Here is a 25,140-nt window from a genome sequence, read left to right as displayed (position 1 = left end):
ATTAAGAATTATCATTATTATTAACATTATGTCGTCCAAAGATCTTACATTAGATATGTTTCTTTGGTTCGACACGGGCATAATAGGTTGGAAATTTTGGATTTTTACGAAATTTAGAAGGTGGCGTGGCAATGTTTATTGATTTAATTGAAATATGTTACCCAAAAATTTGTCTTACTTAATTCTTGATTAAATAAGTATAATTTTATGGTTATTATGTTTCCCTAAACATCCACGAAATATAATTCAAATGTTATTGGTTGGTTTATTTTTAATGGCATACAACAGATAGTTTTTGTATGGGACCAGAGTGGTGCCATCGGATGCCATAGTGTTAATTAATTGTCACGTTCATAGTAATTCTTAGTTATAGGGGTGATTAATTTAAATCTTACGTATGTTCGTTATATATTCATTTGTTTTTCTTTGGATTCGATTTCTTGTTGATAAGTAAAACTATACGCGCGTGCTTGTTTTAATTATTAAATGAAATATATTAATAACACGAAATACTTGAAAATTAATTATTTCGATAAACGAATGAGAAGAGAGAAGAGTATCATCTCAATCTAACAAAATGGATCCGATGAAGAGAGATAATGGATTGAAAATGTATTCTTTATTTAATTTATATTTAATAATACTCAGATTTCAAAATGTTATATAATATAATATTTTTATATTTTATATTTAATAACAGTGAAATTAAATCTTTACAACTGGAGATTACTTTACGAAGATAACGTATAAAAATAAAAAAAAAGAACAAAAAAAAATCAAGAAATAAAAGAAATAAAAGAGAAAAAAATACACACACACACATACACACATTCACATACACATGTATAGATATATATATGTATATATGTATGCAAATACAAAGTCGGTGAAAATGAAAATGATATTTCATATTTACCCGGGGCTAAAAGTTATAACCGTTGGCTACACAATTATATGAAAGTTTTCAACGAAACATATCGTAGCTTAATAACGCCGGGTCTGATATTGAAATTGCAGTCAACAATGTGGTGGTGCACCTTGTGGGTGTGGGTGAAGGGGTTGTGAAGGAAAGGGGTGAGGTGGTGATGGTGGTGGTGGTGGTAATACCCGTGGTTCACGATATTATCGCCTCTACAACGTACTATACGCTTTTCTCTGATCTCAAATCTACTCTCTCACTCACTCACTTACATATATATACACACACACACATTTTCTCTTTCTATCTTAAGAGCCCACGCGTTCTACTTGTAACTTGTTTTCGAAACAACGAGAAAGCAGGGGAGCAAGGTAATTTCATTACTTGTAGTTGAGACAACGCTTTAGCGAACTGAAAGGTAATTGCCATTGTTGGATTTTCTTGTATTTCGTGGCCTACTCCTAAACTCTACCACTACCATCACCATCACCACCATCACCACCATCAACCTCCCACTCCTCACTATACCACCTCACCATCACACAACCCTTGTCTTTCTCTTTATATGTTTCTTGTTAGTTTGCTGTAAACTGTTGGCTAAAGTTTCACACGTCTATTGTTTACCTCGACACCTGACTTAAATTCGATTTTCCTTCGATATTGTTTCACTTGTCTATTATTAAAACACTTTTCTCGTCAATTTTTCAAACTAATCGTTTGATTATTATTCGATATCTTTATATAATATAATATTGGGTTTTGTATTCGTAAAGTTCGTGCCGATTTTCGTTAAGTGACATAAAATTGTTTTACAAAAAAAAAAAAACCTGAAAAGTTTGGAAAGGACAAAATTTTGAAATTATCCTTAAAGATGGAGAAAGATTGTCAAACAAAATGGCACTTATATATAATTTAATAAATATATACCAAATAAAAAGAACTTAAATGTGTTGCGTTTCAATCTTTCGTCAAAATCAGCACGAACTTTCCGGACAACCCAATATATTCGTATAAAATCATTTTATTAAAAAAGAAAAAAAGAGACGATCATTTTCATTTCCTTTTCTTTTATTAATAATTTTTATTGCAAAAAAAAAAAGAAAATAAAAACCAAGAATTTAAATGTGGTTTTTTTTATTTTATTTCACAGTAGATGAAACGAGAATATCGTGTTGTGGTTAAAAAGTTAAAAATGCAAATGGTTATAAAAATAATCGAGATAAATGTTTAACGAATTCGATCATAGTTTATTAGCCCTCTGAATGAGGGTGGTTAGGTGGTGTGAGGGGGTGGTGAGAGTACTCTGTTATTATTCTTTGATAAAAATGGGAACGTTAAACGTTTTTTTTTTTTTTTATTGGTTATAAAGGTTTTTTTTTTTTTTAATTTCTCTCAATAATTCTCTTTGATGGTAATGCGATTGTAAAATTTACAGGTACTTTGTTAAACGAGTATTATAGCCAATAATAATAATAATAATAATAATAATAATAGTAGACGTGTAGACGTGTCTATAACGAATTCTCCAAGGTCTTTGACGCATTATAATTGCATCATCATGCAAATTGTTAAATAAATTCATAATAAAGGATGAAGTAAACGTTTGAAATAGGAAACACACACGACGTGTGTGAAATACTATACACGTATAAGTAAGTGTGAGTAAAAGCAGACACATACACGCGATTGGTAAATGACAAAGCATCGATCTCTATTTTGTTTAATAATATGAGACGATTATTAAATGACTAGAGTTAATTAGTATTGCGTATAAATAAATAATTAATCGAGTTCTTGTTCTTTCTCTCTATCTCTCTCTCTCTCTCTCTCTCTCATTCTCACTTTTTATCTTTCTCTTTTGAAATGATTAAAATAATGTTTAGATTTTAATAATAATTATGATGATTACAATAAGACGATAATAATAATAATAATAATGATGATGATGATGATGATGATGATGATGATGATGATAATAAAGTGTTTCGTTATTATCATTCATTTTGTTTAGGTCAAATATTTTGTTTAAGTTTTGTTTATTTTATTTTAGAAACTTTGTTCATTATTTATTTAGATCAAGTTATGTTATAGATTTGAATTAACACATTCCATGCCACGTGTACCATCGGTGGTACATTTACCATTAGATATATTTATTTAATATGTTAAAATTATATGTTTATAATAAATTTAATTAAATTCAAAAATATTCCTATTACAATATATTTTATATATTTGTTTATAACAAATTTAACTCTAAATTTAATCAAATTTAATTTAATTCGAAAATATTCTCTCTCCTATTAACATATTGATGCATTATACAAAATGCAGTATAGAACGAAGTACGTAAGTTTGTTTAATTGTTATATTTACAATAATAAATAATTACATGTAATGATTGATTTTGTTAAAGCAAAATTAAATAACCTGAATGACAAGTCAGATAAAAAGGGCTTGGCATGGAATGTGTTAACAAAATATTTTCTTGAATAAAATTGAAATTGTGTGTTCGTTTTATTTTGTTTAGAAATTCTTACTTTGTATCTATCATTTTATTTGTTCTCTTTTTTTTGTCTTCCTTTTACTTCTAATTTCTTGTTGAATTATTATAACGAATATTTTTCTTACATCGTATGACAATGGCTTCGTTCGTTGGTGCTTTGACCGTATAATTTTCTTCCTCGTCCAAGAATACGTAACTTGCGTTAAACCCCGTGCCATCCAATCTGTCATTACTTTTAAATGTTACACGAAAGAACTTTCTATCGCTGTCAACATCGAATTCTTTCATTTGACCACAATGTCTTGAGTATTTTCGATCTTTCGCCATGTAATTGGAAAATTCGACGAAATCGCTAGCAGTCAATGCTTCACATCTGAAACAAATAAAACAAAATGAAAATAATTGAATCATCAATTCGTACAGCTGTTCCCTTTTATTATTATTACTATTATTATTTATTTGCGATTTAGTATATTAAAACAAATTATGCATACTTATAGGGGGCCAACGAATAATTGCTGAGTAGAAAAACAAAATGTTATGAATTATTTACAGTATGAGTAATTTCAAAAGTTATAACTGCTTTTATATACTGAATAGGAATTTTAAAACAAATATAACGAAGTTTCAAATAAAATTAGAAATTATTACGACAAAAAGTATCGACATTTATTAACGTATATCGTATACGCCAAATTTCATTTCTAATTAATGTATTTTCGATTACACAAATTTGTCTGTCTCTCTTTCTCTTTCTCTCTCTCTCTCTCTCTCTTTTTCTATCTCTCATTAATTATTTACGAACATTCGATGACTAATTAGAGACCTCGAAAGAAATGAATCGGAAATAACGAAATGAAAGAAATAAAATTAAATTAAAAAAAAAAAAAAAAAAAAGAAAGTTAGAAAAGAAGAATTGTAAGTAACAAAATGAAAAGAATATAATATATATGTAGGAGAGTTTTAAGTGTAGCGGAGATAGACAAAAGTTGGTATTCAGTCCTTTCTGTGGATCTCAGTTTATTTGAAAAAGAGAAATCTATCCAGATTGAAAGAAAAGATTAGGTGGGCCATAAAACCATAAACGAACCTTGAGGGTTATTAGGATATTGGTGCAATAAAAAACCATGGACCCTGTGAAGAATTTCCGATACCTGTGTAAACATATGCGATGCCATAAAAGGTGTGACATTCCGATTCTGTGCTAGATTAAGTTGCTGTATGCATAGTTCCCACTACCGAAAAACCATAGGCTGTACCTGTCGGTGGACTATGGGGTGGATCCTTATGCTATTGGTCAGTTAGATTTGTAAGCTTTTTCCCTCTCAAAAAGGGGTGTAGGTGATTTCTGATATAAAAGACATGGAAAGGAATAAGAGAGCAGAGTCTCGGTGGTAAAAGCAATGGAGTCTCAGTCGTAAAAGTAGCACAGTAGCAATCGTAGCCTTAGTTAGATATCAGTTGTAACAGTCGCAGTCGTATCAGTTGTAACAGTCGTAACAGTCATAAGAATTCAGTCGCTCATCTAAGTTGTAACCGTAAGATTGTGAAACTAATATTGTACCTTTTCTAATACCTGTTTTAAATAAATCTTATTAGTAGGATTAAACTGGGTGTATGTTCACCTCGCACCTCTCACCCTAAATAAATTAAAATCCCTACATTTGGGGGCTCGTCCGGGATTGAAAAGGTAAAAGAAAAAGTTACTGTTAGTTTCACATGACGAAAGTTGTTAAGTTGTTTATTCAAAGTTGTCAAATTGCATAGTTGTCAATTTGTTAAGTTGTAAAGTTGTAAAGTTGTAAAGTTGTAAAGTTGTCAAGTTGCCAAATTGTCAATTTGCAAATTTGCCAATTTGTGAAGTTGTGAAGTTGTGAAGTTGTGAAGTTGTGAAGTTGTGAAGTTGTGAAGTAACACCGTAAGATGACCGACGCACACGTAGAACCCGTAGACTGCGGCTCAGGTAAAGAATTGGACAGAACGGTTGTCCGCAAAAGTTGCAAAAATAACAAGACCCAGTTGACAAAAGAAATGATTAAGAAAATGAAATCAGTTGAATTAAAAGCAGAAGCAAGGAAGCTGCAGTTATCAACAAGCGGCACGAAGGAAGTATTAAGAAAGAGACTGCTCACACATATCGAAGAAATAAATAAAGAAGCAGACGAAGAAACAGACGAAGAAACAGACGAAGAGATGGACGAAGACACAGAATCGGAATATGAATACGAAAAAACGAAGAGAAGTGCACCGTCGCCTTTTTCGATTCGAGATGTGGAAGATAGTCTTCCAAAATTTGATGGAGATGGTTTAGTCTCAGTAAAAAAGTGGATAAACCAATTCGAAGAGATGGCAGAAATCCTCCAATGGAACGATCTGCAAAAGTTGATCTATGGAAAACTGATGCTGCGAGGTTCCGCTAAGCAATTTGTAGAATCGGAGCAAGGTATCATCTCGTGGGCAGTTTTAAAAAGGAAGTTATCTGGTGAGTTTAAAGATAATGTCAGTAGTGCGACGATTCACGCTCAGTTGGTTGAAAGAAAGAGACGGCCGGACGAAACAGGTCGTCAATATATCTACGTGATGAAGGGAATAGCAGCATTTGGTAAAGTAGAAGAAAGAGCGTTGATAGAATACGTAATTAACGGGGTGGTAGACGATGAGATGAATAAAGGGATTCTGTATCAATCACGATCTCTAGAAGAATTAAAAAGAAATATGGAAATTTACGACATTATGAAAGGAAAGTCAAGAGCTACGAAGAGTTCAAGCAGAGGTGATAATGTTGACAAAAGAGAAAGAAGAACGGAGGAAGTTAAGATGACAAAATTACGATGTTTCTCGTGTGGTTCACTCGATCATAATATAAAACAATGTCCGATGGTAGAGAAAGGTCCAAAATGTTTCCGTTGTAACGAATTTGGACACATTTCAAAGGCTTGTGAAAAGCGTGTCAACCTTATCGCCGCTTCGGAAGATTCAAAGTCGATGGCGACACAGGATAAAGTTGTGAAAATGTGTACAATACGAGAAAACGAAGAGGAGGGAAAAATCCAGAACCACGCTGAGCGAGAAGATTTAGAAGAAGAAATCAAGAACCACGTCGAACGAGAAGATGTAGAAGAAGAAATCAAGAACCACGCTGAACGAGAAGATGTAGAGGAAGAAATCAAGAACCACGCCGAACGAGAAGATGGAGGAGAAGAAGTTCAGAACCACGCCGAACGAGAAGATGTAGAAGAAGAAATTAAGAACCACGCCGATCAAGAAGATTATGCAAGATCCGTCGACGAAGAAGACGCCGACACAGTGTTGAACGAAGAGACAGCGAAAGGTGTTTTTGATATAACGGTGCGTGAGTTAGATATTAGACCACAGTGTGCGAAGAAAGTAAATCAGTTGATAAAAGATCATAAACCCGTAGAAAAGGTAAAAACTCCGATAGAAGTACGAATTAAGTTGCATGATAATAAATCCGAAGTGTTAAAATCGCGTAGATTAGCTCCGTGTGATAAGGAAATTTTATACGGACAGATAACGCAATACTTGGAAGAAAGTGTCGAAAGTGTCTCATCTAGTGAAGTTGAAAAATTTAAAGAGTTTGACGAAAAAGTAGAAATCGTGCCTCCAGCCAAAGAAGAGATCGCAGAACCAGTAGACCAAGAGGAATTAAAAGAAGATGTTGTACAGGAAAGAATGAAAATTAAAGAAGAAGTATTAGCTGAACATGTTGAAAAAATACAAGAGGAAGCAGAAATCAAACCAGAAATAAAAATTGTAGAAGATTTGATAAAGATCACGGTGGAAGAAAGCAAAGAAAAAATACCAATGATAGATGTTGTAAAAAGTAAACTTGAAAAGCCTACAGTAAATGCAGTTGTAATTCCAGAAAAAATAAAAACAACGGTTAAAGTGGAACCCACCGGAGAAATCAAAAAAGAAGAGATTGAAAAAGACGAAACAATGTTGATATCCGAAGAAAAGAAAATAGAAGCGATTAGGACGATTGCAGAACCACGACCATATAAAGATTTCACGTTGGAAAACGGCCTGTTGAGAAAAAGAAAAGAACGCGATAAACAGTACGAAGAAGAAACTCAATCTTCGGGGACCGAAGATTCGCAGAATGGCCGAATGTAGGAGAGTTTTAAGTGTAGCGGAGATAGACAAAAGTTGGTATTCAGTCCTTTCTGTGGATCTCAGTTTATTTGAAAAAGAGAAATCTATCCAGATTGAAAGAAAAGATTAGGTGGGCCATAAAACCATAAACGAACCTTGAGGGTTATTAGGATATTGGTGCAATAAAAAACCATGGACCCTGTGAAGAATTTCCGATACCTGTGTAAACATATGCGATGCCATAAAAGGTGTGACATTCCGATTCTGTGCTAGATTAAGTTGCTGTATGCATAGTTCCCACTACCGAAAAACCATAGGCTGTACCTGTCGGTGGACTATGGGGTGGATCCTTATGCTATTGGTCAGTTAGATTTGTAAGCTTTTTCCCTCTCAAAAAGGGGTGTAGGTGATTTCTGATATAAAAGACATGGAAAGGAATAAGAGAGCAGAGTCTCGGTGGTAAAAGCAATGGAGTCTCAGTCGTAAAAGTAGCACAGTAGCAATCGTAGCCTTAGTTAGATATCAGTTGTAACAGTCGCAGTCGTATCAGTTGTAACAGTCGTAACAGTCATAAGAATTCAGTCGCTCATCTAAGTTGTAACCGTAAGATTGTGAAACTAATATTGTACCTTTTCTAATACCTGTTTTAAATAAATCTTATTAGTAGGATTAAACTGGGTGTATGTTCACCTCGCACCTCTCACCCTAAATAAATTAAAATCCCTACATATATATATATATATGTATGTAATATATTGTTCTTTAACTCGCATTAGCAAAACTCGTAATAAACGGATTAACTTTCTCTCAGCATGAGAGAGAGAGAGAGAGAGAGAGAGAAGTACTATCATCGCCAGCACCGAGGCGAAAATTTAATTTCGATTTAAGCCCTACGAGAGATCGTATATATACACGGAACATTAGGTATTACGAGCAACATTCATCATCGACCGGTCCATTGCATATCGCATACGCGCAGAAAATGTGCTGTCTATTCTGTAAATATAGGAACATAATCTAGACCTTTCATATAAAAATTTAAATATCTATATATATATATATTTCGTATTTTTTATATTATATTACGTATATAAATTTTATTAGTATTTAAATATATATTTAATACTATTATAATAGTATTAATAATAATATATTATATTAATATATTATATATATTATATATATATTATATATTAATTATATAATTATTATATTAATTCTAATTATTATATTAAAATTATATATTAATTATAATATATTATATATTCGTATATATACGTATGAATATATATACAATATTATATATATATATATATATATACTCATAATAAAATGCAAGGATAGAGAGAAATAATATTTTATTATATTATTATTCCTTTTTTCTTCTTTTTTTGGTCGAAAATTCAACTCTCGTAAAATATTCATTTTCCTCTTTAATTTTCTTCGTTAAACATATATATATATATATAAATACGTTCCAGCCGAAATTAATTGCATTTCCTTTTTAAAAGAATATATTATAAATTATTATAACCAAAAAATACATGATGTCCCATATAACTGTATTCACGATTATTTTTCAAGTACTTATGATAACTTAACAAAAATATACTTTAAACAGAAGTTGAACTGTTTTTTAAATATGACTATACATTGCAATAAAAAAAAAAATACTAATTCGTTGAATTCGTATTAATATGAACTATAGTAATAAATTCCAAAATATATATAAGGTGCCATTTAAAAAAATAAAGGTATCTTTAAATAATATATATATTCCTATCATATATAATATATGTATATATATGAGAGAAGCAGAATCGTGTAGTACTTGTGAATAGAAAAAAAAGGTAAAGTAAAAAATAAAAATAAAAAAATAAAATAGAGTAGTATATTCTTTTAGTTGTTATACATTTGTTCCTCTCTCTCTCCCTCTCTCTCTCTTTCTTTCTGCCTGTCTGTCTGTCTGTCTGTCTGTCTACCTATCTTTTGGTGGACGGGAAGGGGTGAGGTGGGGTTACAAGCTACAAATTCTTACGGATTTTGCCTTGGCATTACGGGTGTAATGCAGCGACACGAACGAACGACAGGACGAAAAGCGAGAAGAAGTAGAGGTAGTATAGTATAGTATGGTATAGTATCGTATAGTATAGTATAGTAGAGAAGTAGAAGAGAACGTACATATTTTTCCGTGCGTTATTATACTCCGTGCACAAGTCGACGACCCTCGTTACCACCGTCGCCAGTAGTAATAGTAGTAGTAATAGTAGTAGTAGTAGTAGTAGTAGTCACAGGAAGGAAAAGGTTTTATCGATTTCTCCTATCACCAAACCGAATGTGTATTTTTACGTTGCGTAATATATCCTTTTCAATTCGATATTGCTGACTTATTTGAAAAATTCATATCTACTTAGAAAAATCATTACGATTTTATTACCTATCTTTCTTTCCTTCCTTTCATACATTTTTGTTGTTCTTTTGTTACATAATTTGATTCATAAAAGCAAACAAATCATGTATGCATATCACACAAGTTAAAAATGAAACCTTGAAATAAATAAGTTTCGAGGATAATTTATTATATAATATTATTATAATATTATTTTGTAATTTAAATTTGTAATTATTTATTTAATTATTAATTTAATTATAAAAACGCGCGCCTGTGGGAATGCAACTCTTCAGACACACTTTGAAAATGTTGTTTGCGAGCGCCATCTACTGAGACGGAATTTTTTTGCAATCAAAACTGTTTATACACGTGTGTATTACGGCTTGCCTATCTTTCGGGCAGAAAAAAATTCCGTCCTGACAGATGACTCTCGCAAGCAACATTTTGAAAGTGTGTCTGGAGAGTTGCATTCCAACAGCCGCGCGTTTTTATAATAATTACAAAGAAAATACATAAGAAAACACTTTATAAAATGTTTGCAAATTAAGAATTTTTTTATATTTAAATAAAATTATATATAAAATTATAATATATATAAATTATTTTTAAAAAGTCGTATATATTTATAAGGCCGTTTCTTTTCCCCACTACATCACCGTGTTTCATTTTTTCAAATCATACCCATTGTAAAGAAGTTTTCACTTTAAAAAAAAAAAAAAAACCGGAAAAATAATAAAAATAAAAATAAAGAAATATTCTTATCGATCATTGTCAGTAACGAATTGAATAAAAAATATTTTTACTAAATTTTTCTACATGTGTGTGTGTATGTATTTGTTTAAAAAAGTAAACAACGAGAAACATAGGAAATGATTTTTCGATAAACTTCTTCTTCATTTCATTCGATAGGTTTAAACAAAATATCCGTTTATATATCCAATGGGTAGTAGAATTCATGAACTCTATGGGGAGTCGGTCGGTGGACATCGTTAACTTCATTACTTTGACTTTTTACATGTCGCAAAAGTCTCTAATAACGAGCTGTCGTTCTAAAAGTCACGTACGACCTGCTTCCAACTGTTTCACGACGCATACACGTGTACAAAGAGAAAGAGAGAGAGAGAGAGAAATAGATATATATAGGATATATATACATATATATATATAGTACATAGAAATGAAAATACAAAAATGTAACGCACAAGAAGTACGACCGTTAATTGCTGCATCCACATATTTTTCTCTCTCTCTTTCTTTCTTTCTTTTTCTTTCTCCCTTTCCCTCTCGTCCCTCCCTCTCTCCCCCGCGTTTATTTTTTTTATTTTTACGTATTTCTTGCTACGACCTTCGTTTCTAGGATAAACGAAACGCGACAACGTAAAGGGGAGGAGATGAATGATTTAACGTTTCGCGTTCGTTAAAATAAACAATCTCAAATTTCGAATTGGACAAATTTCGATGTGAAAAAAGATTATATGAAAGTAATGAAAAAAGAAAAAGAAGAGAGAGAGAGAGAGAGAGAGAGAGAGAAAATTATATTTCTACGTGCGCGAATATTTTCTACGTTCTTCTCGTACTTGTCACACACGATGAAAAATAACTGGAATAGTGGCAGCCACGTTTCTGTTCGAATTTATGGGAACGATTGGAAAACGAAAAAGCCACCTTCTTCTTATAAGTCGGGGGGGGGGGGGGCGTTGGGAGGGGACGAGGTTGGGGGTACGAAGCTAGTACGAAGAGCATCCAAGAAAAATTCAACATGATTTTTCTTCCTACACACTTTTCTAGGGCTGGTTCCCGAATGGCTTTCATAGCTTATGGAACGGCAATCCCATAAGTAATCCAATCTTGGCTGTTCGTGAAGATAATTTTTAATACATGTGTACGCAAGATTTAGGTATGGGGGTAGTACATCCACGTTTCTCGTATCTCGTATTTAGGCTAATCAGAAAACTTTTAAAGCTTCACATGTATTAATATGAAATCCCATCCCCATCTATAAAGACCACGGGATTTTCGATAAATCCGATTTATTTCTATCTCTATCTTTCTCTATCTATCTCTGTTTTTTTCTTCTTCTTGCTGTCGTTTTCATTTTTAATTTCTTTCTTTTTTTCTCTTTTTTTTTTTTTAAATTCTATTTACTTATTTTTACTTTCTCTTTTTCTGTTTATTTCGACAAAGCCTATCGTTCCTATCTGTAAGTCGTAATTATGCTAATGAGCAGCAAGCAAGCACAGTCCAGCCCAGCCCAGCCCAGTCTCTCTCGTAATTTATTTTGCCTCTTTCCTGCACTCCATTTTACCCCTCTTTCTTTTTCTATTTTATTTTTTTATCCCTTCTTCCCTCCACCCATTCGCATTTTGTAGACGAAGAGATAGGAAAATGTGGAGAGAAGGGACATGGAAAGAAAGTGTGTTTGTAACTTCGCGACAGTCGAGCGGATGCATTTAATTACTAAGTTTAGATAAAATAAATAAAAAAAAAAAAAAAAAAAAATAAAAAGAGGAAAGAATCAAAAAAAACAAAAAAAGGAACGTAATAGAAAGAAGAAAAAGAAAATAGAAAGAAACAGAGAAAGAGAAATAGAAATAGAAGGAGAAAGGAAAAAGGTGAAACATTTCCAACTTCGTTTTTACCTTGTTACGCGAAATGTTTACCCACGTGTTTTATAACGCCATCCGGATATATGTGTGTGTGTGTGTGTACGCTGAAATGAATTTTTAATGGAGGGTAGGGGTGAGACAAAATCTTCACGCGTAGTACATATAATTTTTATAATTATTATTATTATTCGCATTAAGTTCCTATCTCTTTTTTAATCATATCTTTCTCTCGTCGATAACCAACAGAAAAATTAAAAAGAAAAAAAGAGAAACAAGAGATGTAAAGAAAAATCTATAATATTCTTGTATATATATTATTAGTATATTAATTTAATATTTATTATATTATAGTATATATATTAATAGTAAATTTAATTACTAATATTAATTATATTATATATATAGTAATATTTTTTATATAATTAATATAATTATATTTTTTTAATATATTATAAATTATATATTAGTATATATAACTTAATATTATATTATATATATTATATATTTTAATGGTAAATTCAATTACTAATATTATATTTTATATTATATATACAGTAATATATTTTTATACAATTATATTATTTATAGAAATATATTAATATATAAATAATATTAATATAAAATATATTTATTTATATAAATATATTACTATAGAAATAATAATAATATAAAATATATGTATTTATATTCTTAATAAATATTTAAACTTCATGGAAAAAAACTGGACTGACTGACTGGGACTCGAACCCGAGTATCTTTCGTTTATCGGGCGACTACTCGCTTTTAACCAATTGAGCTATTTAGACCTCACTGAATAATCATCTTCCACGAATGTTTAACAAGTTTAGCATGGAGGCGCTCGTCCTATATATATATATATATATATTAAAATAAATGAAAAAAGAAAATATCAAACGTGATATATCGATTATTATATTTAGCTTAAACGTAATAAACTTTCTTTTTCTCTCTCTTCCTCTTTCTCTATCTCATTGAAAATAGCTTTTCAATTTTAAAGTTGCCGTGTTAAAGCGTCACTTCGTAAAGCGAACTAGTAGTAGTCGTATAACTGAAGAGAAACTATAAATCAATAATGTGTACCGTAAATAACTCCTAACTATTTTTCTATATATATATACGTATATAAAATTGATATCCTCTACTTGGACTAATAAAAGAAGACGATACCGGTGAAACTGATAGATGTAACTCATCTTTTATGTAAAAAGATTGTATGTTCCTTCTCTTTTTCTCTCTCTCTCTCTCCCTTTTCTCTTTTTGTATATCTTTTATTCAAATTCTCAAATTCACTAGCTGTTCGTTTTCCTCTCTTTCTCTCTCTGTCTCTTTCTCTTTCTCTCTTTCTCTCTCTCTCTTTTATTCTTTCTTTCTGTCTTTCTCTTTCTGGGCATGTAATTTCCTGGCATATATTTTACTTCGTGTTCCTTTTACTCCCATTTATGTAGGAGAGTCGTATCGAGGTAGCAAATGCTTGGGTTGGTTGGGTTACTTTGCTTTGCTTTGCTTCCTTGGTTGCTTGGTTGCTCACTTGCACGAAAATAAGCAACAATTTCATTCTACCTTACTCGTCGTAAGTTATATTATTCGTGAGAAAGAAGAAGAATTATAAGTACGTGACGTTGACTAAAAGTGTTCTAACTCGTTTGAAAACAAAGAAATTCGATGATTCGTTCGTATGTATATTTGTGTATGTTCGTGAGGAGTATTATCATTCTCTTTCTAAAACGAAAAGGTTGAAGGAGGAAGGATGGGAAACATTTTACTAGATAAATAATATGGATAAGTAAGATTTACATGTATTTTCCGGCACTTGTGAAAATGTAAACTTCCATCGAGAAAACCCATAAATGGTTTATGAACTTGTTTCAAGAAATATTGATACTTGTAATCGATTGTACGATTTATTTATTTGCAAATAGAATTTATGGTGTATATTTGATTTAAGTAGTGTTTACTTTTTCTTTCCTAGAAAAAGAAATAATAAAAATATGAAATAAAAAAATACGAGATGAATGAACTTATTAATCGTACTTTATGTATAATTATGATTTTACCATTTTATTTTTATAATATTAATGTAAATTAAAATTTTACATTAATATTTTCTTAATTTTTTTTAAATATAAATTAATTAAATAAAAATAGAAATAAATTATTGTAAAAATAAAATTTTACATTAATATTTTCTTCAATTATTTAGATATAAATTATTAAAAAAAAACATAGACATATAAATTAATGTAAAAATAAAATGTTACATTGATATTGATTTTTTTTTGTTTTTATCTCAAAGCAGAGTTTCCCTGTTTCTTTTATCTATATAAATCTCTTACTGTTTACGTGAGTTAACATTGAATCTATGAAACGAAATACAATTAAGTAAAACCAAGGATGCACTTACTTTAATTGAACTTTCATTCGTAGGACGATAATTACGACTACAATAATAAATAATTTTTTGTTATATCGTTTATTATCTTTAAAACAAAATTATTTAGAAATAATAGAAAAAAAAACAACTAAAAGTTTTCGTTACACATATACACTATCTGTATATGTGTATTATACATTTTTCCAATGAAATTGTGTATTAAAATTATTAGTATAACCAATCATCGAATATTATTGATAATAATTATTAAAACATAATAAATATTATTAACCCTTAAAATGCACACTTGGTAAAAGTTAGTTAAAGTGCACTGTGGGTGTTTGACACCCCAACGTGTTTGAACGCGTCTCCTGAAGCCGCTATTTAATATTTAGACCTTGCAATTTTTTTAAAAGTAGTTTGATACATCTTTTTTAAAATATAGAATAGGTTTTATACCCATCTGAATTAACACTAGATGGCTCTAGACAAATAACCCATCTTTTCGAATTCAGTACCGTTTTTGAGAGATCAAAAATTTGTTGGAGTGTCAAACACCCCATGTGCACTTTAAGGGTTACAACATAATAAATTTAATTAAAACATAATAAATTTATTATAAAACATAATAATAAGATTAACGATTGAAAGTTACATGAATGAAGAAAAATGATGAGCAAAGATTTGAAATAAAATACTTTCGTTGATAAAATTGATAACGTATCTAGTACTATTAGAAAGTTCAATGAAAGGGCCATCAGAGAAACATTATTAATTAGAGGAATTTTGATAATGAACGGAACGTTACAGTACAGTCAGCTAATTGATAATCCCGTTGATTTAATACGATCCAATTAAGAGGATGTGATATCGTTGTGAACACATATGTGTATACGAGTTTTTTACTTTCTCACATATCCTGTTCCTTTTCCTTTGTATTTTCCTTTTTCACAAACTTTTCTACCCAAACATACACACAAACACATATAAATGTTACGATCACTGTACAGAACATTAGTTATAAAATGTTCACTGAGATTTTGAGATAATATTTTTTGTTTATATTTTTTGTAAAATGGTGATCCAATTTTAGATAAAAGAACAGCTACATATTTAACAAAAAAAATTAATCCAGGCACCACGTTTATCTTTACAGTATTATAATAACAAAAATATTTATTTAATTATTAATAATTAAATTAGTATATTATAAATATTTCTGCCTTTACAACGTGAAGGTTTGGAAGATTAAGTTCTTATTGTAAGGCAGTTGAGAAAGTGAAGATCATTTCATGACCATAAGAGAATGTACACTTGTCGTGGTTTGTTTCACTTAACATGAGCTTAAGAACACTTAAGCCACCGTATTATCATCGTATTACTACATTAACCGTAACATATATACACATATATATATATATATATATTTCTAATCTCTTTGTGAATGGTTGATTAACAAAATTCAATTCTCAATGATTTATTATTAGACTTAATTTGAACTGTGAAAAAAATGGTTATAGGAAATAAATAATATCTCAAAATTATTAATATATAATTAATTATATATAAAATATAAAATAAAATATATATTATTTATTTATATTAATATAATATTATTATAAAATTTATTTATAATTATTTAATATTATTATATTTAACTAACACTATATATTACTACTATTAGTATAAATACTAATTTAACACTATATAAAATTTAATAATAATTATTATAATTAAAATTATATTAATATAAAATTAATAATATATATAAATAAATCTTCGAATGAGTTTAATGAAAAACAATAAATTTCGATCGTACGTGAATCGAATTTTTTTTTTAAAATTAGTTTCAAAACAAATAAACAAACAACAAAACGGAAAAAAAAAGATAAACGAAGTCTCGTGAGTAAATCTATTGGAATTTAAAGATAAATTGGTGTACGTGTGTTTCTTAAAATAGAAAGAAGGAACAGGATCGATGCGTTTCGTTTATAGCCCTATAGAAAGGTCTTGAAGGTTGTTTTATTTCCTTCTTTTATCCGATGAGAAAGAATTCGACAGACAGACAGACAGACAGAGAGACAGACAGACGGACAGACAGACAGACAGGTACACTAACAACGTCGGACGTTAAGAATGACGCTGGGATAAGTCGATTGGCCTGGTTTTAAAGTAACACTTTCTTTGAAAGGTTATTAACTGTCCTTGTAAAAAGGGTACTCTTCTAAAGACGATTATTTTAATAACACACATTTATCCTTAATTCTACAATTAATGTTACCCAAATTAGTACTATTTTCTTTTTTTGATTATCAAGATATAATCTTTTATAATAAAGGTTTATTTTTATATTATCGATTATTCATATATTTATAGAAATAAGAGGAATCGACGTTTAATAATAAATCAAGGTGACCTAATCAAGAATTTCTATACGTTTTTCCACCCACGCAAAAAATTATTTACACTACTTTATGTATCTTTTTGTGATATATAGATTTTGTATATATAATTTTTTTGTATATTGTAACAAATAGTGGAAAGTGCTTATAAATAGGTTGACACCTATTTATGTGCTTGACGTATTATAATTAATGGAGGGATAATTATGATATGGGACTAATTGTAAGTAAACAAACTTGGAAAAAAAATATTTTATGTATATATATATATATATTACGGTTTATTTTATATATCGAAATTATTAAATAATTATTAAATAAATTTATAGATGTTTTGTAGATTATTTATCATTATCATAATTATCGACACATTTATTATGTATGTGAAATATTATAATATAATATAATAATATTATAATATTTAATATATATATATTTTATTAATAATATTTATATAATATTAATATTATATAAATTTATATAATAATAAATAAAATAATATTATTATTATATTATTATATATTTATTATTATCTTATTTATTAATAATATATTTTTATATTTATTATTATAATAATATTACTCTATAAAATTTGATATTTCGTGATTTAGAAAAAAAAAAGAAGGAAAAATCTATGCTTACGGTAAAACTCCTTCGACATCGAAGAAATGAAAATGAAGATGTACACGTTCGTTAGGCTGGCCATTGAAAAAGTAGTGACATTCTGTATCACGTGGATATAATCCTGGATAATTAGGTGATGCAAATGTACCATTGCGAGTCTCGTTGCTGTTAAAAACAAAGGCACACGGATATTTAGCCTCTTGTCGACCCGTCGTTATACCAAAATCTGAAACATTTCAAACATTTTAATGAATATAATGTATATAAAATATATGATATTATATATATTTAATAATTTATTATATCCCAACCTAATATTAAATGATTAAAACTAAGTAAAAAAATTTTAAATAAATTAATAAATGAGATTATTATAGAGAAGAGATTTATTTATTAATTATAATATGGAATAAAATCTGATGATGATGATATTGTTTTATTAACAATATTTAATTATAGGAATATAAGAATACGAAAACTGTTATTTTTTTTCTTTTATTTTCTTTCTTTCTTTTTCTTCTTTTTCTTCTTCTTTATAAATTTCAAAGCAAAGTTTTAATTATATCATATTAACCAATTGGCAAAAGAAAATATTTAAATGAAATTATGGTCATTCCATTGGAAGTTGATCAAATACAGGGAAATGATCAAATTTCACGAACTATTTAATGATCGATAAAGGGCGTAGAATAAAGAAAATGTCTTAAAGGAAAAAGGTGGTGGTGGTGGTGGTGGTGGTGGTGGTGTTGGGTGGGTGGGTGGGGGTTTCAGGTGAGTTAGGAAAAGAGAATGCAATCACTGTTCGAAGAAGAACAATGATTATTTCTTAAACTTTCTATCTCTCCTTCTCTCTCTCTCTCTCTCTCTCTCTCTCTCTCACTCACTCGTTATTCCAATCGTTGGCTTGTAAATTAAATCTAATTGAATTTTCCAGCTCGATGATGAAATTGTATTATTTAACGTGAATATTATTAAATTTCTTTATTATTTAGTCTCTTTTCAACTACTTTATTATACAAATTAACGTTATCAATCGTTAATAATTAGGGTTTAGCGGATATGTTCTTTTTTTTTATTTGAAAAACATAAATAATATAACAAGGAAACTAGAACATAAAGGAAAAAGAAAGACTCGAATAATTTGGACGCGTTTTAATTATTAACAAAAATAAAAACAAAAAGGACAATCAATTTACTTCTGGAGAAAAATACAAATAAGGAAAGAGAAATTCTAAATACAGAAATATACGATACAATGTTATTTAATATATCTTAATAATATTAAAAATAATAATAATAATTAAATTATTATATCTATATAATATATTATTATAGATATATTATATCTATATATTATTCTAATTATTATTATATATAATATATTTATTAATTAGATATTATACTTGGGATAATTTAAGATATTAATTAGATATTAGATTTCTATTTAATATAATTATATAATATATCTAAGTAATAATAATAATAATAATAATAATAATAATAATTAAATTAAAATTAATATATCTATATAATATATTATTATAGATATATTATATCTACATATTATTTAGATATATTATATTATTATATATAACATAATATATTTATTATATTATATATTATATAATAATATATTATTTTTACATATATTAAATATATTATATATTATATCTAAATAATAATAATAATAATATAACAATAATAATAATTAAATTAATATATCTATATATGATTTAGATATACAATATTATATTATTATATATAATATAATATATCTAATATAATATTAATAATAATAATAATAATTAACTTAATACAAATATAACAAGGAACAAAGTAAACGATAATATGATGACTATGACAACGATGTGTTGCTAATTGAAATTTTAAAATGAAATATTTCTCAAGCAGAATTTAGATAATTAAGTGCAAAGTGGAAAATGATTAACGAAAAGGTTTTAAACGGTCCACAAACCTTCTAAGGGAGAGAGAGAGAGAGAGAGAGAGAGAGAGAGAGAGAGAGAGAGAGAGAGAGAAGAGAAATACGTAAAGATAGAAATAAAGGGGGTGGGAAAGGGAGAATTGGAGGGGAGTTAGGGTGGTAGTGCAAATTGTAAGGGGTAGCGGCAGGCCGTCGCGAATATAACATGATTTAATATTTCAACCACACGAATAGTACCCTTGAGTAGCAAGCACGTTGAATCACGTCTCTATTGTCTCTCTCTCTCTCTCTTACTCTCTCTCTCTCTCTCTCTCTCTCCATCTCTCTTCTCCTTGGTTAGAAATTTCTCGATCGAAACCTCATTACGAACGACTCAATTAACCTCCTTCTCTCTCTCTCTCTCTCTCTCTCTCTCTCTGTGTGTGTGTGTTTGTGTTTGTGTGTGTCTGTGTTTCTGTCTTCTTCTTATACATATACATTTTATACATACACATGCACACATGCACACACGCACTTCGATTTTTTCATACGTGAAACAAATTGGACTCGACTGAATTCCCAAGAAAGTCCTTGCCAGAATTTTCTCAGGATACGATTTCAAACCTGACGATCCTTTTCTTTCTTCTTTTTTTTTCTTTCTACGAATAAAAGTATAAAAAAAGAATTTACATTAAGAACGTGTGTTCTGAATTTTTTTAGTCAAGAAATACCATAATCCTACAAAGTTTTACTCGTAACACACAGGTAAAATAGATGTAAAATGATAATCATAAACTTTAAACATATTAAATTTTGTCATTCTTTTGAATGAATTTTTTATTTAAAATGGTACAAAATATTGCATTCTTATGAATGAATTTTAAAGTTCAGTAATTAGATAATTTGTTAATTAAAGATTTCTTAAAATCTGTCCTGAAATGAATTAATCCATACGAAAATACAAAAAAAATAATTAAATTAACTGTACAATGATACATTCATACTAACCAAATAGAATTATTTTTGCAACAATGGTTTTTTAAAATTTTTATTTAAATATAAACATTATTTTATATATTTAATTATTAAAATTTTTAATATTATTATTTAACCCCTTAAATTGCACGCTCGAGTTAACTCGAGCGGCGTTGTATTACGTTGAGCCAAAAATTGTTTCTTAAGGGGTTAAATATAAATAAAATTGAAGATAAAATAAAATAATAAAATTTAAAATAAAATAAAATAATCAAATTTCAGATCAAATAAAATAATAATATGTAAAATAAAATAGCAAGTATTTGTAATATTTTCATGAAACACGCGAGGTACGATTTCATCGATTTTAACGAATAATATATTCCAGTTTGAAGTAGCAGAAAAAGAAACAATTTGAAAATGCGTTTCAAAACAAGGCCATTGGCAGGTAATGGGTTAAGAAAGAAAAAAAAGATGAACAAAGACAAGAAAATAAGATTAGAAAAGGAAATAGAAGAAGAAAGGGTATGTTAATTAGGAGATCGAGGGTTGTCAGAGTAGGTTTGAAATGACTCGCAGTGGTCGTCATAGTTGTCGTCTTCATCTGTACTGTATATATATATATATGTATATGTATATAGTTACGTTGAGGGAACTGTACTCTTGAGTTTGTAAAGTGTGGTGTACCAGAACTCGGCCAAGTTTCCTCGGGGTCGTAAACATCGAGCCCCGTAATAGGCTTTCGCAAGGCTCGCCTACTTTTGCGCTTAGTTAGCCGCATTTGTTATGAGTATTGTATATATGTGAGAGGAATCTGTAGAAGCTAGTAGTAATGGTGTGATGTTGGTAATAGTAGTGGTGGTAAGGATAGAAGGGTTCGGGGTTAGGGGTGGGTACGGGATAAGAAGATAAAATAACGAAGTGGAAAAGAAGCTGGGTCCACCCAGTTTGAGATTTTTCAAAAGACTACCGACGATGACTACGACGTTCTTGAAGTATCAGTGTTGGTAATTTTAGTAGTAGTAGTAGTAGTAGTGTAGTAGTAGTTGTAGTAGTAAGTTTTTTATCTAGTTGTAGTTGTAGAAAATTATGTAAGCGTGTGCTTCTACCACACATTTAAGGAGAGAGGCTAAGTACGAGAATTTTCTTTTTTTTATTTCACTCTCTGCCTTTCTTTTGCTTTTTTATTTTTTGCATTTATCGTAAAGTTACAGACAAACGTTTTAGGCTTTTACGTACTTTCTTATTAACTTAAATATTATAAATATTACCCTTACGATTATACCCACGAGTCCTGGCATGGGGTTTTTCTTTTTTTGCTTTTGATAACGAGAAAATTTTGTTGTTCTTTTTTTTTTTATCTGTGTCTTACACATGTTGAGTAAAAACAAATGGAAGAACTCTACTATCCTTGTTTTTCTTTCTCAAATATTTTTCCTTTTTCCGTTTTTATTTTTATTTTTTTTTATTTTTACGCGTAATAATAGAAATTAATGTTAATTAATTGACGCGAGAGAAATAAAAGAAAACAAAAAAAAATAATAATTCATTTCGACGAAAATATTATATATTTTTTTTATTTGATCATTTGTATTATTATTATTATTAACATTATTATTACTATTATCATCATACATTTTTGTATTTTGCTTTAAAATAATTGCTACGAGATTTTATTTAATTATTATTATTCTATGAAAAAGCAACGTTACGTGGATATTTCCTTTTTTTTGTTCCTTTCTTTTCTTTTTTTTTTTTTATACTATTTAATAATTTGTAATACACTTTTCATTTTTATTTTCACATTAACCAAATTGTCTTTGATATCATTTGAATTTATAAATTAAATAAAAACGAGATGTAGAGAAAAGTGAGAGAATTTTTTTCCCGCCATGATAATTACAAAATATAATATGTGATTATAAATCAACGATAGCAACAACAACAACAACAACAACAACAAGAAAACAGGAAAAAAGCAAAGACACGTTTGAATTCTCATTAATCTAAAAGCATACCTGTCGTCTCTTTTGTTTCGTCAGACGGACTTTTGATAGAAAAGTTTAGAAAAATTGTGTTTATGCAAATGCTCGTTCAAAGGAGAAAAATCGTATGTTTCCGAAAGGTTAAGTAGCTTCTTCTTTTTCCTTTTTTTTTTGTTTTAATCTATTTTTATGTTGCAGTTGTATCCGTTGTCGTTCTTGTTACAGAAAGGGACCAAAGTTTAATATCCGGTATAATGCTGTGCTGTACTCCTACAAGTTATCTTCGTTGAGTTTGTAAATGTTCTCTCTCTCTCTTTTCTTCTTTTTTTTCTACATGTATATACATACAGATCCGTCGTACACCTATTCGTATATACATACTCGAATGAAAGTAGTATAAAATAACGCAAGATCGTTGTATTTGATCTATAATGTTCGCATGTATTCTCTTTTAACGATATATTTTCAAAACTAATATTGGTAAGATCAAAGAAAATTAATGTTATATAATAGTTCAATATTTTATATATATATATATATATATAATTCTATACTATATAGATATATTTTTTATATATATATAATTTTATATAATTTTATACTATATAGATATATTTTTATATAATTAATAATTATTTAATTAAATATAATTATATAATATATATACAAATAATAAAATATAATATATATATATATATATATATATATATATATATATATATATATATATATATATATATATTATATATTCTATAATATTTAATAATATTTCTATAATATTATGTATAATATAATTATATATAATTGTAATTTTAAAATTTAAAATTTAAAATTTATATTTTAACAATTTGTATCTTTTTAAATTTATATTTAAAAAATTGTTAATTTAAATTTAACATTTTAAAATTGTATGTGTAAAATAAAATGTAACAATATTAAGTTACACGTTGTATAGATTTATATAAAATCTTATTTTATATTTAAATATTTTTATATATATATACATATATATGTAAAATATGCAATGGGTTGCAATATGGATTGTAAGATAACGTGAGAGAGTAAGGGGATGTAAACGTGTTTTCCAAAATGACATTTATCAATTTGTTAATAGAACTACTCCCTTTTTTTTTCTCCGTCTGTTATTCTCTTTCGTTTTTTTTTTATATTTTAAACTTTATTCGCGTTGTGTACATTTTCCTTTTAAAGTGGGATTTTAATCTATATTTCCTCCCCGTTGTTTTTCATTTATTTACGCACTTCCATTTTGCGCGGTTTCTGCAAATTGCACACGTTTTTGCGTTCAACCAGCGTGAAATTATCGGTTTTTGAACGTAGAGTTGTTCGATTGAACACTCTCTTTATCGTATTTTTCTCTTTCTCTTTATATTTATCTTTTATTATTTCTCTTTTCTATTCTCCGAGATAAATTGTAATTATCGACACACGTACATACATGTTTCGCAGGTTCTCACAGTACGCGAGATATTTTCGAAATCATGAAATCCTAAATAACGAAAGACCAATTCGAATCACTCGGTATATCTCTTGCGTATACTTTCCGCACTGCGGAATTTGGATAATACACCTTTTAACGAAGTGAATCTACCAACGAATGTAATTTCTTCTTCTTATTTACAAATGTAATTTAAACGTGTAGCTTTATAAAAGCAATTTACTGTATTATTATCGAAATACCTCTCTTTTTTGAAATGATTCTCTCTTTCGTTGTAATTAATTCTCGAAAATGCTAATTAATTATTTTTAATTATTTATAATGTACATTTCGTCGTATATATTCTTTTCTAACAAAAAAAAAAAAAAAGAAAAAAACAACTCGTAATATACACATATAATATATATTATATATTATTTTGTTCATATTAATAAAATATATATATATATATATAAATAATAGAATATATTTCTAATCCTGTATATTTTATAAGTATTTGATAAATATTATATTATTAATATTATAAATATATATTATATTTTTATTTTTTTACAATTATAATATTATTATAATTATATTTTAATTAAAAAAAAATATATATATATAAAATATATATTATTTTATAAAATATATTATATATTATATTATATTATATATATATATATATATATATATATATTATAAATATATTATATATATATATTTTATTATAATTTATTAAAAGGTAAATAAAAATATAAATTTAACACAGTAACACAGTAAAGTTAATTAATTATGATATTATTAAAAGTTCCTAAGTTTATTTTGTGATAATAAAAATTTGTTGTACTTTTTTTAACGAGAGTT

The 25,140-nt window shown here is 28.3% G+C and overlaps 1 protein-coding gene across 1 annotated transcript in view; it reads right to left on the bottom strand.

Moving 5' to 3' along the window:
• Sol1 (CUB domain-containing protein Sol1) overlaps window positions 1-25,140 on the bottom strand; it is a 395,528-nt gene that overhangs the window by 1,397 nt on the left and 368,991 nt on the right. The window contains exons 12-13 of the mRNA XM_089179486.1: window positions 17,976-18,183; window positions 3,551-3,798 (exon numbers count right to left, since the gene is read on the bottom strand). Coding sequence (XP_089035612.1) covers window positions 3,551-3,798; window positions 17,976-18,183 — 456 coding nt within the window. The remainder of the gene's footprint in view (window positions 1-3,550; window positions 3,799-17,975; window positions 18,184-25,140) is intronic.

This window comes from Polistes dominula, unplaced genomic scaffold (assembly GCF_049000335.1).
Source record: "Polistes dominula isolate Pdom_NZ unplaced genomic scaffold, Pdom_raw_medaka contig_27, whole genome shotgun sequence".
In the NCBI taxonomy this organism is placed as follows: Eukaryota; Metazoa; Arthropoda; class Insecta; order Hymenoptera; family Vespidae; genus Polistes; species Polistes dominula.
The sequence above is the reverse complement of the archived record's forward strand: the minus strand, read 5'-3'. Positions and strand labels throughout refer to the sequence as shown.